This window comes from Chlorocebus sabaeus, chromosome 1 (assembly GCF_047675955.1).
Source record: "Chlorocebus sabaeus isolate Y175 chromosome 1, mChlSab1.0.hap1, whole genome shotgun sequence".
Lineage (NCBI taxonomy): Eukaryota > Metazoa > Chordata > Mammalia > Primates > Cercopithecidae > Chlorocebus > Chlorocebus sabaeus.
Window position 1 is genome coordinate 57,521,358 of NC_132904.1, and position 16,700 is coordinate 57,538,057.

Below are 16,700 nucleotides of genomic sequence, written 5' to 3' on the forward strand. Positions count from 1 at the left end.
CCAATAGAACTTGGGATCTAACATATACCTTGGCTGTCCTAACACTGACATGGGTCAACTTGTTTCCAAGAACCTTGTTCGAAGAACCCCATGATTTGTGCTAAGGATGCCACCTCTTGTTCTGGATCTAGGCTGGCCTCCACATAATAAAGAGGAAGCCATCTGAAAAGAGTTTCTTGCAATAATGGTTGCTCTAACTCCCACAAGAGGCAACCAAGCATGGGTGAGGGAGCAGTTTTGTGTCTGGCAGCCATGGGTCTTGAGCCCACAAAGTAGAGTAAGTGAAGGAAGCTCATAGATCTTCCTGCTCCCTCTCTTTAGAGAAGACTGTTATTGTCTTATACTCATCCCTCTTTTCTTCTAAGTTCAGCCTCTTTGGCCCACTTAGTTTCCCAACTATAGAAAGATACATAGCTCCTTTGACCTTGAGGCTAATATTTCCTTTTTTTTTTTGAAATAGAGTCTTGCTCTGTTGCCCAGGCTGGAGTGCAGTGGCATGATCTTGGCTCACTGCAACCTCCAGCTCCCGGGTTCAAGCAATTTTCCTGCCTCAGCTTCCAAGTAGCTGGGATTACAGGTGCATGCCACTATGCCTGGCCAATTTTTGCATTTTTTAGTAGAGGCGGGGTTTCACCATGTTGGCCAGGCTGGTCTCGAACTCCTAACCTCAAATGATCCACCCGCCTCGGCCTCCCAAAGTGCTGGGATTACAGGTGTGAGCCACCGTGCCCGGCCAAGGCTAATATTTCTGAAACTTTCCCTAGGTAGGTCTCTGCCTTGAGCCATTTTTGTTTTCCCTAGCAGTTTTTTAAAAAGTCCCTGGTATAACTGGACTGATATGGCCAATTCTTTAACTCTATAGGATCCAAACTCACATACTTTCTCTTTTTTTTCCCCTCCTGCAAAGACGAGTGCTTTTTCTCCTATTTGTGTAATGGAGCATAAAGGTAAGATGAGGGTGGGGAGGTCATGTGAAGGAAATTTGAGTCTCTGCTCATTAAAATCAAATGCATGCAGAAGCCCCATGAATTCTGCCATGAATTTTTCCAGGCCAGATTCATGAGTTTACTGAGAATTAAATTAAGGCAGAGCTCACATAATCAGATTTGTCCATGCAGGAAACTTGGCAATAGCTTAAAAATTGCTGGCCTAGGCTTCCACGGTTGGTGGGCAATGTCCCCTACTGGGGCCTGACACTATTGGTGTTGTTTCTTGCCCACAGGAGATGGGACAAGGTCTACTGCTCAGCATGGGTTGTCACACTCATGGGCAGCTGAGCCAATCCACGTGCTCCTTGGGTTGGAAGACTGTCATGCTTCACGCAGGCATCTGCTGGAAAGAGTGTGCAGGTCACTGAAGCTGCCTTCCTGATATTTCAGAGGTATGTGGGAAAATCTTTAGTCACAAATAATATTAGAAGTCAGAATAATTTTTTTAAAATAATGTGCCCAGACCATGTGGGAGGTTTCCAATTAAAGAGAGACTTTGTATTTCAGTCTAATGACTGGTTTAACATGTATAATTCCCTGTTGGTACTTCCTTTGCATATTAAAATGACTGTTTTTCAAATCTGTCCTTTAAATACACAATTGGCTACAATGCAGGCTATAAATATCTCTTCTGTGCTGTATTAATTAAAAAGTCGAGCATCTTATACATTTTAATGTACCTTGTCATCCATACTGATTCTAGCATTTTCAGGAGAACATTTTTGTGTTTGCTTTCAGACTTAAGTGGAAGGAAACAATCTTTATTAAATACTTGCGAGAAGGAAAAAGATTGAAGTTGTGTATTTAGAAATGTTGATGGTCTGGCTAAAGTAATCATTCTGCCATTTTCAGTGGAATCTTTCCAACGAAGGGCAGTGAGGACTGCCTGACAGAAGATAAAACCTGTGGGGCCACAGTTCTTCAAGCTGAGATTCTAGGAGTTATGCAAAGATGAAAAGGGGAAGAGGTGGAGGTTGGGGGAGGATGGAGGAAGAGGAAAAAAATGAGAAAGGGGCAGAAAAGAATGGGAGTGCTGAGAGACACTTTGGTAGTCTGACTCTACAGCATGGTTTAGAGGTGACTCCTGTCAATGTGCTTCCCATGCACTGCTAGTTGACTCATTTCCTGCAGCCTGGAACACCAGCTAAGAATCTGTGGCTGCTGCTCCCCCTCTCTGTCCTCCCAGCCCTGGACGCACTGAACTTGCACTGGAAAAGAGTTCCAGGTATCTCACCGGTCATAGTCCATGACTGCTATGGACAAGTGGATTTGGTCAATGTTCTCGGGAGGGACATCAAAGACTATGGCTTCATTGTAAACAGGATTCAAGGTATTCCTCTTGGTGGATGTTTTCCTCTTCTTCAGTCGTCTGCCATCACACATCAGTGAGACTTTCACGTAGGGATCTGGACAGACCATGAGAAGCAGGAGTACTGTGAGGATTAGTGTAGATTTAGGTGGGCAGTTATATCACTGTGGGTTTTCATGAACTATGGTATGTAGAATTCCTTTACCTGCCTGTGGACTGGAGTTGGAGGATGGTCATTAATATGATATCTGGGGAGCAACTAGAGTGAGGATAATTAAGTCACTCATTCAAGATAAAGCACAGGATACTGTCTCCTGAAAATGTGTGAAATTTAAAAATAGTTTGAAAACATCTGTTATGGAATTAGGAGACATTCCAGCTAGAACTCAAGACTGGCCTGGCCAGGATAGGCAGAGAAATGCACCGGCATTTCCAAGGCTGAAAACAGGCCCCCCAACTCTGAGCCACCTCAGGGAATATTTTCAGGATTTTAAGAAAGGGAATTCCTAGACTTTTTTAATTTCTGAATTCCTAGAGGACAGAGAGAACATCTGGGAGTGGAATTCCTTAAGTACAGAGACCTTGAGCCCCTAGAGTGGCCTGCCCTTGGGTTGCAAAGGGAGAAGCAGCTCAGCATATCAGGGAGAGAAAGGCCACAGACTTCCTTGTGGTGCAACACTGTGATGGGGTGACAAGTGGCAAGGCTGGCCTCTGCTCCAGATAGGGCTCTTCTGGTCCTAACAGCTATCTCACTCTTCTTCTGTTCGGTGGGAAGTCGTTGCTCTCTTTTCATCTGCATAACCATGCATTGCTCTGACTCCTATATACAGTCCAGTAGGGACTTAGATGACCAGAGGGACCACAGCTATTTTTTTTTTTTCTGCTTTAAAAAAAACACTGGGGTATAGGATGCAGAATATATTGCATATGGAGTTCTTTGATTTCAGAGGATATAAGTCAGGGTGTATTGGGTGTTTTGTGACCACATTTGGGAAACACCTGCAGAGGTTGCTTGTGAATTTGCAGTTAGCAATGCATATAGAGGCATTTTTTTCTTGTTAGGGTTCAGAATTTAATGCTTGGTTTACTGGAAAAACTAAAATTCATAGTTCACTTTAATAAGGAAATAGGATTGTTCTCAGCCTTCAATGAGCCTCGGATGAGGATATTTGAGGAAAGACCCAATTAGATAAGTTTTATCAATGTGTGTAAACAATAGGTCCAATTCAAAATTATGGTGAGGGAGACCCAAGAGAGTACTATTGTCCCTTGTTATCCACAAGGAATTGGTTTCAGGACCCTTCACGGATAGGAAAATCCAAGGATGTTCAAGTCCCGTACATAAAATGGCATCATATTTGCATATAACCTACGCACATTATCCTGTATACTTTAAATTATCTCTAGATTGCTTACAATACCTAATCTGGTATAAATGCTGTGTAAATAGTTGTTATACTGTATTGTTTAAAAAACTGTATTATTTTTATTGTTGTATTTTTTTTCCTGAGTATTTTAAATCCATCATTGGTTGAATCTACAGATGTGGAACTGGTGGATACAGAAGGCTAGCTGTATTAATAACAATAACTAACAATATGTAGCACTTAATATATGCTAGCACTGTTCTCATGGCTTTATATTTATTAATTCAGTTTTACAACAGCCCAGTGAGCCAGATACTATAATTACTCTCATCTTACCGATGGGAATCCAAAGATCAGAGAGGTAAAATGACTTGCTCAAGGTCACACAGGTGTTAGGACTAGGATTAAGCCTAGGCAGTCTGGTTCCAGAGTCAACGTGCTTTATTACCTTACTAAAACTTCATAAGGTACTTACTACAGTAGAAGTGCATGAGAAAGTCTGAATTTGAAAATGCCCCACCTGATGCTCCTGTTATGTCCATTGCCTTTAAATTCCTTGCTTTTATAATGGTAATAGTCAGCCTGCCAGCCGTTGGAAGATAGCACAGGGAAAACATCAGCTCTCCCAGATCCACGTTGTCCTGTTGAGAAAGCACAAACTAAAGTATTAGAAAGTGTCTCCAGACTGGTGTGCAAGAGGCTCAGCTTCAGGCTGCACTGAAAGGGAACACACTGCCCCTTTTGCTCAGCTTGTAAATCCCTGGTATCTCTTCCCTTCATGTCAGTCTCAGGAAGAATAATAAATCCCTGCACTTTGGGAGCACCTCACCCTAAGGAGGCATAATCTATCTTTGGATGGCAAAGCTGTAAGCCTGTTCAGGCCTCTGCCACCATGTATCCAGCCACAGGCAGCCCTATACAGACTCATGTGTCCAGGTAGCCCAGAACATATCCTCCAGTGCAGAAGTCTCACAGCCTTGTTAAGGCTGTGAGACTCCTCCACAGAGTCCCCCATGTGGCTCCATTCATACCACTACTACAATGCACACAGAGCCTCTAGGTCAAAGCTACACAAAGAGGTGCCCTGCAGTACTGTGGTGCGCCACTCACAGTCCAGGATAGCTCTGCACACAGCCCTGTGCAGCATCATGAAGCCTCTCAACAGGTTTCCACACTGCCCCACACACTCCCCTACAGAACCCCCTCAAACTTGCCACCATATCCCTGTATACCCCTGCATACCCCCAACCTCCCACACGCAATCCCCATGCCACAGAGCACAGCACACACCCTGGCTGCACACAATCTGTGCAGACCAGCACAGGGCTCCACTGGACCCTGGAAACTTACAGCCTGTCGCATAGCTCCAAATAAGGACACTGCGTGAGCCTGAGAGTGGCACTCTGCGAGCCTACACATTTAGAGCCCTGGACACATCCAAGTACTTGCCTAGTCCTGCACTGCCTCCATGCAGGGAGAGAACAGAGACCCAGACTCCCAGGTGGCCCTTGTGCCTCCCTCTCACAGTTCCACTTTGCGGCAGCTCTTTCCTTTTCTTTTTTTTTTTTTTTTTTTTTTGGAGACGGAGTCTCGCTCTGTCGCCCAGGCTGGAGTGCAGTGGCCGGATCTCAGCTCACTGCAAGCTCCGCCTCCCGGGTTCACGCCATTCTCCTGCCTCAGCCTCCCAAGTAGCTGGGACTACAGGCGCCCGCCACCACGCCCGGCTAGTTTTTTGTATTTTTTTAGTAGAGACAAGGTTTCACCGTGTTAGCCAGGATGGTCTCGATCTCCTGACCTCGTGATCCGCCCGTCTCGGCCTCCCAAAGTGCTGGGATTACAGGCTTGAGCCACCGCGCCCGGCCTCTTTCCTTTTCTTAATGTGCCTCTAAAGACCCCCATTTCCCTCTACTGGGGAAGATATATCAGGCAGTGTGCAGCCATTCAAATAGGTCAGAAGACACAATTCTCTTTCTCCTTTTTAGCTCAGGGAGAGTATAACCAGAAAGGAGGGGGAACAAAAGCCGTTTCATTTCATTTCAATTTCTGAGAGATACCTGAGGTTATCGAGCTGAGGTGCCTGTGTCTAATTAATACAGTTTCCTACTGATAATGCTCTGAGGATTCAGGTTCTTGCCCTCAGTGTCCACAGCTCTCCCTCCCCTCCTCAGTTCTCCAAGGATGCTTCTATTTTTAGAAGCACAGATTCAGCTCTGGAAGGTCACCTCGCCCAACCTCCCTTTCTTGATTGCTTCCACAGGAGGATGAGGCAAAGGGATCTATTTGGTCACTAAGGCAGACGGATTACTCTGTGTCTTCTTGCATCATGCATTGCTTGCCCAGTGTAAATAAATGACCTCTCCTTGTAAGCTTGGCTTTCCTGGTTCCTGAAGCCCTGACCTCAAGAGACCCAGGTGACTGGGCCTTCCACTTTTGGGAGATATGGGGGCTTGGGGACTAGAATTCTATAGGACTGGAGGTTTTACACACAGCAGACTCTGGCTTGCTCTGCGGTGCTGGGTTCCCTATTATAGGAGCAGTGTCTGCCCTTACTGAAGAGGGGATTGACCCAGCCTCCTGCTGGTGGCAGAAAAGGAAAGAGAGACCACAGCTGTCTCCACACATCACCCTTTTGTTTCCTGACTCCCTGGCCCACTTTGCTCTTCAACTTCTGTTCTTCCTTTAAAAGGCTTTTCACGGCACCTAGCTCTCTCCTCTCCCCTCATCCTTCTCAGAAAATCTTGGTTTGGCAAAGTAAACACAGAATTAACCAAAACTATGCCTATGAAGCTTCATAATCAATTCTTTCAACATACATTTCCTGAGGGCATGCACTGTGCACACACTTTGTAAGGCTCAGGATGTGAAAATGCATGCCATCTAATCTCTGCCCTCAAGACTGAGGCACATAATTAAATGTGATGTGTCAGATTACTTCCATGCTAGGTATGTTGGTTTGTTTGTTTTCCTCCGACATAAGCCCATTCACAAATACTTATACAATACAGCTATTTGCTCATAAGTTAAAAAAGTCAAACCTCAGACTTGATGGTATATTCAGAATGTAAACCAAGCAAAAGTCCACATTTGTACTTTAAAAAATAGCAAATTAGCTGGGTGCAGTGGCACATGCCTACAATCCTAGCTACTCTGGGGGCTAAGGCAGGAGGATCACTTGAACCCAGGCGTACAAGTGCATTTTAGGCAATCTAGCAAGATGCTGTCTCTTTAAAAAGAAAGAAAGAAAGAAAGAAAGAAAGAAAGAAAGAAAGAAAGAAAGAAAGAAAGAAAGAAAGAAACAAAGAAAGAAACAAAGAAAGAAACAAAGAAAGAAACGAACAAACAAACAACAGGCAGCTAAGTGCCTCTACCACGGAGAAGGACCAAAATAGCAAGTAGATATTCACACTTTGAATAGATCATCTAAGGGAGAACACCGGAATTCAACAAAAAAGTGACAGGAAGCACCAAAAGTAACAAAGGAAAAGGAAGCAATGTAGCCTGCTCAGTGGGGTTTGGCTGGGAGCTGGGAGAAGCTCCCTAACATAGGGAAGGGGTTAAGTGAGAGACCTCCCAGGGTCCACATTTCCACCACAAACTATCCTACTCACAGGAGAGCCCCTCGACCCTCACAGGCCTCGAGACTAACACAGAGAGCTGCCTGGAAATTGCACAGTGGTATTGTTTCAAAGAGAGAGCTCATGCTGTGACCCACAGGCCCGTAAGCCCTGAGCAGCTACAGCACAGTGACATTCTGAAAGCTGAGCCCCTAAAGGACTATGTCTTACCCTGGTTTTGGTGCCATTGATGCTACTACCAGGCCAGGGAGGAGATGAGGCCAGATCCTTTCACGTACCCTAAGGATAAATCCCACTGTCACTAGTGCTGCAAGCTGCTGGGGGACTGAGGCATGAGCAAATCACATGCTGCACAACTACCTACCTATGCTGCTCCCAATGAGAGTGTCTGTGCCCTCCCCCGTGGCAGCCCTGAACTGAAGCCACCACTGCCCTCATCTGAGCATTCTTCTGACTGCCTGGGGACCACCCTGTTCCTACCTATCATACGTATGCCTGAACATATTACCAGGGGGCCTGAGGACAAGTCTCAATTCTGGCAACCTGGTCCTGTCTCCTCAGTACTTGCGAATGCCATCCAGGGGCCTGGAAATCATCCAGCCTAGTCTATCACTGCTGGTACATGTGCACTCTTCCCAGGGTCTGAGGTGGGGGCAACTCAACCCCCTGGTACCACAACAATTGGCACCCACTTGCAAGCACCATGAGACTGGCCCATCCAACCCATTACAGCTCAGACCAACTTGGATTTCAGTGAGTGGCCGAATCACTGCTATTGCCATTGCCCACATCAAGCCTGCTGACCTAGAGCAAGAGAACAAGTCTACATGCCAGGCCCACTGCTGCCACTACTAGCATTTCACCTGGAAGCCCAATAATTGGCCCACTTGGATCCACTAATACCAGAGCCAGTATACATCACTCTGGGGCTCAAAGACAGGCATCTTCAGCCCACTGCTGTACCACTGGGGCCAGAAGACTGGCCTACCTAATAACTTAGCTCCCAGAAAACTTTACCACAGCCTCCACTATCCACACCCTAAGCTATCAAGCAAATCACAGATACCACTGACGCTATTTATAGCCAAGGAGATCATAGAGACTACGCTATTGCTTGCATCCAAAATGAAACCCAAAATGCCCTACTCAACCAACATCATAGATAATCTTCAGAGAAGAGTCCTCTCTACAAAAGTAAATTTACAAAAATTGGAAGAAGTGATTGTTACACCAGATGTGCAGATATTAACATAATGACACAGGAAACATGAAAAAGCAAGAAAATATGACACCTTCAAAGGAACACAATAATTCTACAGCAACAGATACCAATAAAAAAATCAATGAAATCATGGGTAAATAATTCAAATTACTGCTTTTAAAGAAGCTCAGCAAACAAGATAATTTTGAAAAACAATACAGAAAATTGGAAAAGAATTCATCAGAGAGATACACATTTTTTAAAAGAACCAAACAGAAATTCTGGAACTGAAGAATTCGTTGAATAAAATACAAAATACAGTCAAAACCTCCAACAACAGATTAGATTAAGCAGAATAAAGAATCTCAGAACTTGAAATCTTTTGAAATAATCCAGTCAGACAAAAATAAATAAAAAGAATAAAAAAGAATGAGAAAGGCTTTGTGACAAATGGGACAACATAAAGTGACTCAATATTCTAATTATCAGTGCCCCCAAGGGCAAAGAGAGAATGAAAGGGTTAGAAAATCTATTTAATGAAATAATAGATGAAAACTTCCCCAATCTAGAAAAAGACTTATACAAGGGGCTCAGAGAACCCCACATAAATACAAAGCATGAAGGTCTTCTCTGCAGCATGTTATAGTCAAACTATTTAAAGTCAAAGATAAAGAGGGGATTCCAATAACAGCAAGACAAAAGTGTCTAGTCACCCATAAAGGAAACCCCATCAGGCTCACAAAGTATTTCTCAGCAGAAACAATACAGGGCAAGAGAGACATATTCAAAGTGCTGAAAGAAAAAAAAAAGCCATTTAAGTATACTATCTACCAAAATTATCCTTCACAAAAAAAGTCCTTCCCAGAGAAGAAAATGCTGAGGGCATTTATCACCACTAGACTGACCCTAGAAGAAATGTCCAAAGAAGTCCTAAACCTGGAATAAAAAAGATAATATTTACCTTCATGAAAACACATCAAAGTATAAAACTCACTGGTAAACCAAACACACAAATGAGGAAGAGAAAGAATTCAAATGGTACAACTACAGAAAACCACCAAACCAAAATGACAAACAATTAGAAAAAAAGAGAGGAATAAAGAACATACAAAACAACCAGAAAACAGTTAAGAACATGACAGGAACAAAGCCTTGCATATTAAAAGCAATCTTGAGGCCGGGTGTGGTGGCTCACACCTGCAGTCCTAGCACTTTGGGAGGCCAAGGCAGGTGAATCACTTGAGGTCAGGAGTTCGAGACCAGACTGGCCAACATGGTGAAATCCTGTCTTTCCTAAAAATACAAAAATTAGCCAGGCATGGTGCTGGGTGCCTGTATCTCAGCTACTTGAGAGGCTGAGGCAGGAGAATCACTTGAACCTGGGAGGCGGAGGTTGCAGTGAGCTGAGACCATGCCACTGCACTCCAGCCTGGGTGACAAGAGCAAAACTCTGTCTCAAAAAGAAAAAAAAAAAGAGCTATTGAATGGAAATAGATTAAATTGTCTGTTTAAAATATATAGACTGGCTGAATAAATGAGAAAACATTATCCAACTATATGTTGCCTACAAGAAATACACTTTACCTGTCAAGATACATATACACCCAAAGTAAAGAGATGGTAAAAAATTCCACTCAAACAGAGACCCAAAGTGGGCAGAAGTAGCTATACTTAGATCAGATCAAACAGACTTTAGGTCAAAAACAGTAAAAATGACAAAGACAAAGAAGGTCATTATATAATGCTAGAGGGATCAATCCAGCAAGAGGATACAACAATTCTGAATATTTATGCATCCAACCCTTGAGTGCCCAGATTCATAAAGCAAATATAACTAGAGCTAAAGAGAGAGATAGACTCCCATAAAACAATATTGGAAAATTCAACGCCCCACTCTCAGCATTAGTCAAATCATCTAGACAGAAAATCAACGACAACAAAAAATTGGATTTAAACTACACTTTAGAAAAAGTGGAACTAATAAACACACACAGAACATTTTATTCAACAACTGTAAAATACACATTCTTCTAAGCACATGAAACATTCTCTAGGATACAGCATATGTTAGGTCACAAAACAATTCTCAACACATTTTTAAAAATCAAAATCATATCAAGTATCTTCAGGTCACAATGGAATAAAACAATAAATCAATACTAGGAGGAATTCTGGGACCTATAGATACATGGAAATTAAAAAACATGCTTCTGAATGACTACTGGGTCAATGAGGAAATTAAGATGAAAAGCAAAACATTTCTTGAAACAAATGTAAATAAGACATGTGCCAAAACCAATGGGATAGAGCGAAAGCAGTGTTAAGAGGAAGTTTGACATAGGCAATAAATGCCTACATCAAAAAAGTAGAAAGATTTCAAACAACCCAATGATGCATCTCAAGGAACCACAAAAGCAAGAATAAACCAAAGTCAAAATTAGAAGAAAAGAAATAATAAAGAGCTGAACCAAATGAGATAGACTAAAAAATACACAGAATAAATGAAATGAAAAGTTGACTCTTCAAAAAAAGACAAGCAAAATTGCTGAACCACTAGCTAGACTAACCAAGAAGATAGAAGACAAAACAAGAAATGAAAAGGGAGATATTACAACTGATACCACAGAAATACCAAAGATCATCACACACGATTATGAATAACTGTACACTAACAAACCAGAAAACCTAGGAGAAATGGATAAATTTCTGGAAATATACAAGCTACCAAGATTGAATAAGGAAAAAATAGAAAACCTAAACAGACCAATAATGAGTAGCAAGATTGAATCAGTAATACAAATTCTCCCAACAAAGAAAACCCAACTACTGGATGGATTCACAGCAGAAATTTACAAACATATAAAGAAGAGCTAATACAAATCCTCCTAAAACTATTTCAAAAAATGAAAGTGGAAAGAATTCTCCTCAAGTCATTATATGAGACCAGTATTATCCCAGTGACAAAACCTGACAAGGACGCAACAAAAAGAAAACTACATAAATCCTCAACAAACTACTAGCAAATCAAATCCAACACACATCAAAAAGATAATATACCATGACCAAATGGGATTTATACCAGGGATGTACGGATGGTTCAACATATGCAAATCAGTAAATGTGATACATCACATAAACAAAATCAAGGACAAAAATCATATGATCATCTCAATAGATGCAGAAAAAGCTTTTGATAAAATACACCATCCCTTCATGATAAAAACTCTCAATATACCAAGTGTAGAAGGAACATGCCTCAAAATAATAAAGGTCATCTATGACAAACCCACAGATAACATCATACTGAATGTTGGTATGAATACTACTACTGAAAAGATAAAAGCCTTTCCTCTCAGATCTGTAACTAAACATGAAGGCCCACCTTCACCACTCCTATTTAACATAGTACTGAAAGTCTTAGCCAGAGCAATCATGCAAGACAAAGAAATAAAAGGCATCATTCAGAACAAGGATCTCTGAGGAAAAGAAATTTAAAAAATGAAATAATAAAAGGCATCCAAATTGGAAAAGAGGAAGTCAACCGTTTCTTTACTGATGATATGATCTTATAGAAAAATCTAAACTCCACCAAAAAACTCTTAGATTTGACAAATTTAGTAAAGTTTCAGAATGCAAATCAACATACAAAAATCAGTGACATTTCTATATACTGATAATGAACTAGCCAAGACAGAAATCAAGAAGGTAATCCAATTTACAACAGATACAAAAAATACCTAAGAACAAACTTAACTAAGGCATTGAAACATCTCTATGAGAAAAACTACAAAACATGAATGAAGAAATTGAAGAGGACACAAACAAATGGAAAGACATCCCATGCTCATGGATCAGAAGAATCAATAATGTTAAAATGACCATACTACCAGCTGGGCATGGTGGCTCACGCCTGTAATCTCAGCACTTTGGGAGGCCGAGGCGAGCGGATCACCTGAGGTTAGGAGTTCAAGACCAGCCTGACCAATATAGAGAAACCCCATCCCTACTAAAAATACAAAATAAGCTGGGCATGGTGGCACATGCTTGTAATCCCAGCTACTCAGGAGGCTGAGGCAGGAGAATTGCTTGAACCTGGGAGGCGGAGGTTGCGGCAAGCAGAGATCATGCCATTGCATTCCAACCTGGGCAACAGAGCAAAACTCCGTCTCAAACAAACAAAAAACAAAACCATACTACCTAAAGCAACTATAGATTTAATGCAATCTCTATCAAAAAACCAGTGTAATTTTTCACAGAATTAATAAAACAATCCTACAATGTGTATAATACCAAAAGAGAGCCTGAATAGCCAAAGCAATTGTGAACAAAAAGGACAATGCTGGAGGTATCACGCCACCTGACTTCAAAATGTACCAAAAGGCTACAGTAACGAAAACAGCATAGTATTGGTATAAAAACAGCCATACAGACAAATGGAACAGGATAGACAGTCCAGAAATGAATGCATGTATTTACAGCCAACTGATTTTTGATGAAGGCACCAAAGGGAAAGAATGCATTATTCAATAAATGGTGCTGGGAAAACTGGAGATCCACATACAGAAAAATGAAACCGGATACCTATGGTTTCCCATGTACAAAAATAAACAAAAGATGAATTAAAGACTTAAACATAAGACCTGAGACTGTAAAACTAGTAAAAAATGGAGAAAACATTTTAAGACATCAATCTGGGAAAATATTTCATGGCTAAGGCCTGCCTGAAGAGCAGACAATAAAACAAAAAATAAACAAATGGGATTATATTAAATTTATTAAATTTAAAAGCTCATGCACAGCAAAGGAAACAATCAACAGAGTGAGGAGACAATGTGTTGAATGAGAAAATACTTGCAAACTAGTCATCCTAAGAGGAACTAATATGCAGAATATAAAAGGAACTCAAACAACTAAAAAAATTTCAAAATCCCAAATGATATAATTAAAAGTGAGCAAAAGACATGAATAGATATTTATCAAGAAAAGATATACATACAAATGGCCAACAGGTTTATGAAGAAATGCTCAACATCACCAGTAATTATGGAAATGCAAATTAAAACCACATTGAGATACCATCTTATCCCAGTTAGAATGGCTATTATTAAAAAGACAAAAAATAACAAGCTAACAATGATGTGGAGAAAAGGGAATTCTTACACACTGTTGGTGTGAATGTAAATTAGTACAACTACTATGGAAAACAATATGGAGATTTCTCCAAAAACTAAAAACAGAACTACCATATGATCCAGCAATAACACTACCAGGTATCTAACCAAAGGAAAGGAAATCCGTGTATCAGAGGGATACCTGCACTTGCGTGTTTGCTTCAGGGGTATTCTTAACAGCAAGATATGGAATCAATCTAAGTGTCCATCAACGGACAAATTAATAAAGAAAATGTGATATATATGATATATATGATATATATCATACACACACACACACACACAATGGAACACTATTCATCCATAAAGAAGAATGAAATCATGTCATTTGCAGCAAAATGAATGGAAATGGAGGTCATTGTGTTAAGTGAAATAAGTCACGCACAGAAAGACAGATACATGTTCTCACCCATATGTGGGAGCTAAACACGTTAATCTCATGGAGATAGAGACTAGAATAGTAGATACCAGAGGTCAGGAAGGGTGTGTGGGTGGCAGGTGGGATACAGGGAAGTTGGTTAGTAGATATAAACATACAGTTTGATAAAAATAGGTTCCATAGAGGTCTTTATAGTATTCTCTGATGGTAGTTTGTATTTCTGTGGGGTCGGTGGTGATATCCCCTTTATCATTTTTTATTGTGTCTATTTGATTCCTCTCTTTTCTTCTTTGTTACTCTTGCTAGCGGTCTATCAATTTTGTTGATCTTTTCAAAAAACCAGCTCCTGGATTCATTGATTTTTTGGAAGGATTTTTGTGTCTCTATCTCCTTCAGTTCTGCTCTGATCTTAGTTATTTCTTGCCTTCTGCTAGCTTTTCAGTGTGTTTGCTCTTGCTTCTCTAGTTCTTTTAATTGTGATGTTAGTGTGTCAACTTTAGATCTTTCCTGCTCTCTCTTGTGGGCATTTCGTGCTATAAATATCCCTCTACACACTGCTCTAAATGTGTCCCAGAGATTCTGGTATGTTGTATCTTTGGTTTGTTGTATCTCTGGTATGTTGTATCTCATTGGTTTCAAAGAACCTCTTTATTACTGCCTTCATTTTGTTATGGACCCAGTAGTCATTCAGCAGCAGGTTGTTCAGTTTCCATGTAGTTGAGCAGTTTTGATTGAGTTTCTTAGTCCTGAGTTTTAGTTTGATTGTACTGTGATCTGAGAGACAGACTATAAACACCTGTACACAAATAAACTAGAAAATCTAGAAGAAATGGATAATTTCCTGGACACTTACACTCTCCCAAGACTAAACCAGGAAGAAGTTGAATCCCTGAATAGACCAATAGTAGGCTCTGAAATTGAGGCAATAATTAATAGCCTATCAAAAGTCCAGGACCAGACGGATTTACAGCTGAATTCTACCAGAGGTACAAGGAGGAGCTGGTACCATTCCTTCTGAAACTATTCCAATCAATAGAAAAACAGGAAATCCTCCCTAATTCATTTTATGAGGTCAACATCATCCTGATACCAAAGCCCGGCAGAGACACAACAAAAAAAGAGAATTTTAGAGCAATATCCCTGATGAACATCGATGCAAAAATCCTCAATAAAATACTGGCAAACCGAATCCAGCAGCACATCAAAAAGCTTATCCACCATGATCAAGTGGGCTTCATCCCTGGGATGCAAGACTGGTTCAACATATGCAAATCAATAAACGTAATCCAGCATATAAACAGAACCAAAGACAAAAACCACATGGTTAACTCAATAGATGCAGAAAAGGCCTTTAATAAAATTCAACAGCCCTTCATGCCAAAAACTCTCAATAAATTCGGTATTGATGGAACGTATCTCAAAATAATCAGAGCTATTTATGACAAACTAACAGCCAATATCATACTGAATGGGCAAAAACTGGAAGCATTCCCTTTGAAAACTGGCACAAGACGGGGATGCCCTCTCTCACCACTCCTATTCAACATAGTGTTGGAAGTTCTGGCTAGGGCAATCAGGCAAGAGAAAGAAATCAAGGGTATTCGGTTAAGAAAAGAAGATGTCAAATTGTCCCTGTTTGCAGATGACATGATTGTATATTTAGAAAACCCCATTATCTCAGCCCAAAATCTCCTTAAGCTGATAAGCAACTTCAGCAAAGTCTCAGGATATAAAATTAATGTGCAAAAATCACGAGCATTCTTATACACCAGTAACGGACAAACAGAGAGCCAAATCATGAATGAACTTCCATTCACAATTGCTTCAAAGTGAATAAAATACCTAGGAATCTAACTTACAAGGGATGTAAAGGACCTCTTCAAGGAGAACTACAAACCACTGCTCAGTGAAATAAAGGAGGACACAAACAAACGGAAGAACATACCATGGTCATGGCTAGGAAGAATCAATATCGTGAAAATGGCCATACTGCCCAAGGTAATTTATAGATTCAATGCCATTCCCATCAAGCTACCAATGACTTTCTTCACAGAATTGGAAAAAAACTGCTTTAAAGTTCATATGGAACCTAAAAGAGCCCACATTGCCAAGACAATCCTAAGTCAAAAGAACAAAGCTGGAGGGATCACGCTACCTGACTTCAAACTATACTACAAGGCTACAGTAACCAAAACAGCATGGTACTGGTACCAAAACAGAGATAGAGACCAATGGAACAGAACAGAGTCCTCAGAAATAATACCACACATCTTTGACAAACCTGAGAGAAACAAGAAATGGGGAAAGGATTCCCTATTTAATAAATGGTGCTGGGAAAATTGGCTAGCCATAAGTAGAAAGTTGAAACTGGATCCTTTCCTTACTCCTTATACGAAAATTAATTCAAGATGGATTAGAGACTTAAATGTTAGACCTAATACCATAAAAACCCTAGAAGAAAACCTAGATAATACTGTTCAGGACATAGGCATGGGCAAGGACTTCATGTCTAAAATACCAAAAGCAACGGCAACAAAAGCCAAAATTGACAAATGAGATCTAATTAAACTAAAGAGCTTCTGCACAGCAAAAGAAACTACCATCAGAGTGAACAGGTAACCTACAGAATGGGAGAAAATTTTTGCAATCTACTCATCTGACAAAGGGCTAATATCCAGAACCTACAAAGAACTCAAACAAATTTACAAG

The 16,700-nt window shown here is 40.8% G+C and overlaps 1 protein-coding gene across 6 annotated transcripts in view; it reads right to left on the reverse strand.

Moving 5' to 3' along the window:
* SYT9 (synaptotagmin 9) overlaps positions 1-16,700 on the reverse strand; it is a 221,877-nt gene that overhangs the window by 48,411 nt on the left and 156,766 nt on the right. For all 6 annotated transcript variants that reach the window (XM_008008133.3, XM_008008152.3, XM_008008160.3 and 3 more), the window contains 2 exons: positions 4,186-4,306; positions 2,224-2,395 (listed from right to left, as the gene is read on the reverse strand). In XM_008008133.3, coding sequence (XP_008006324.2) covers positions 2,224-2,395; positions 4,186-4,306 — 293 coding nt within the window. The remainder of the gene's footprint in view (positions 1-2,223; positions 2,396-4,185; positions 4,307-16,700) is intronic.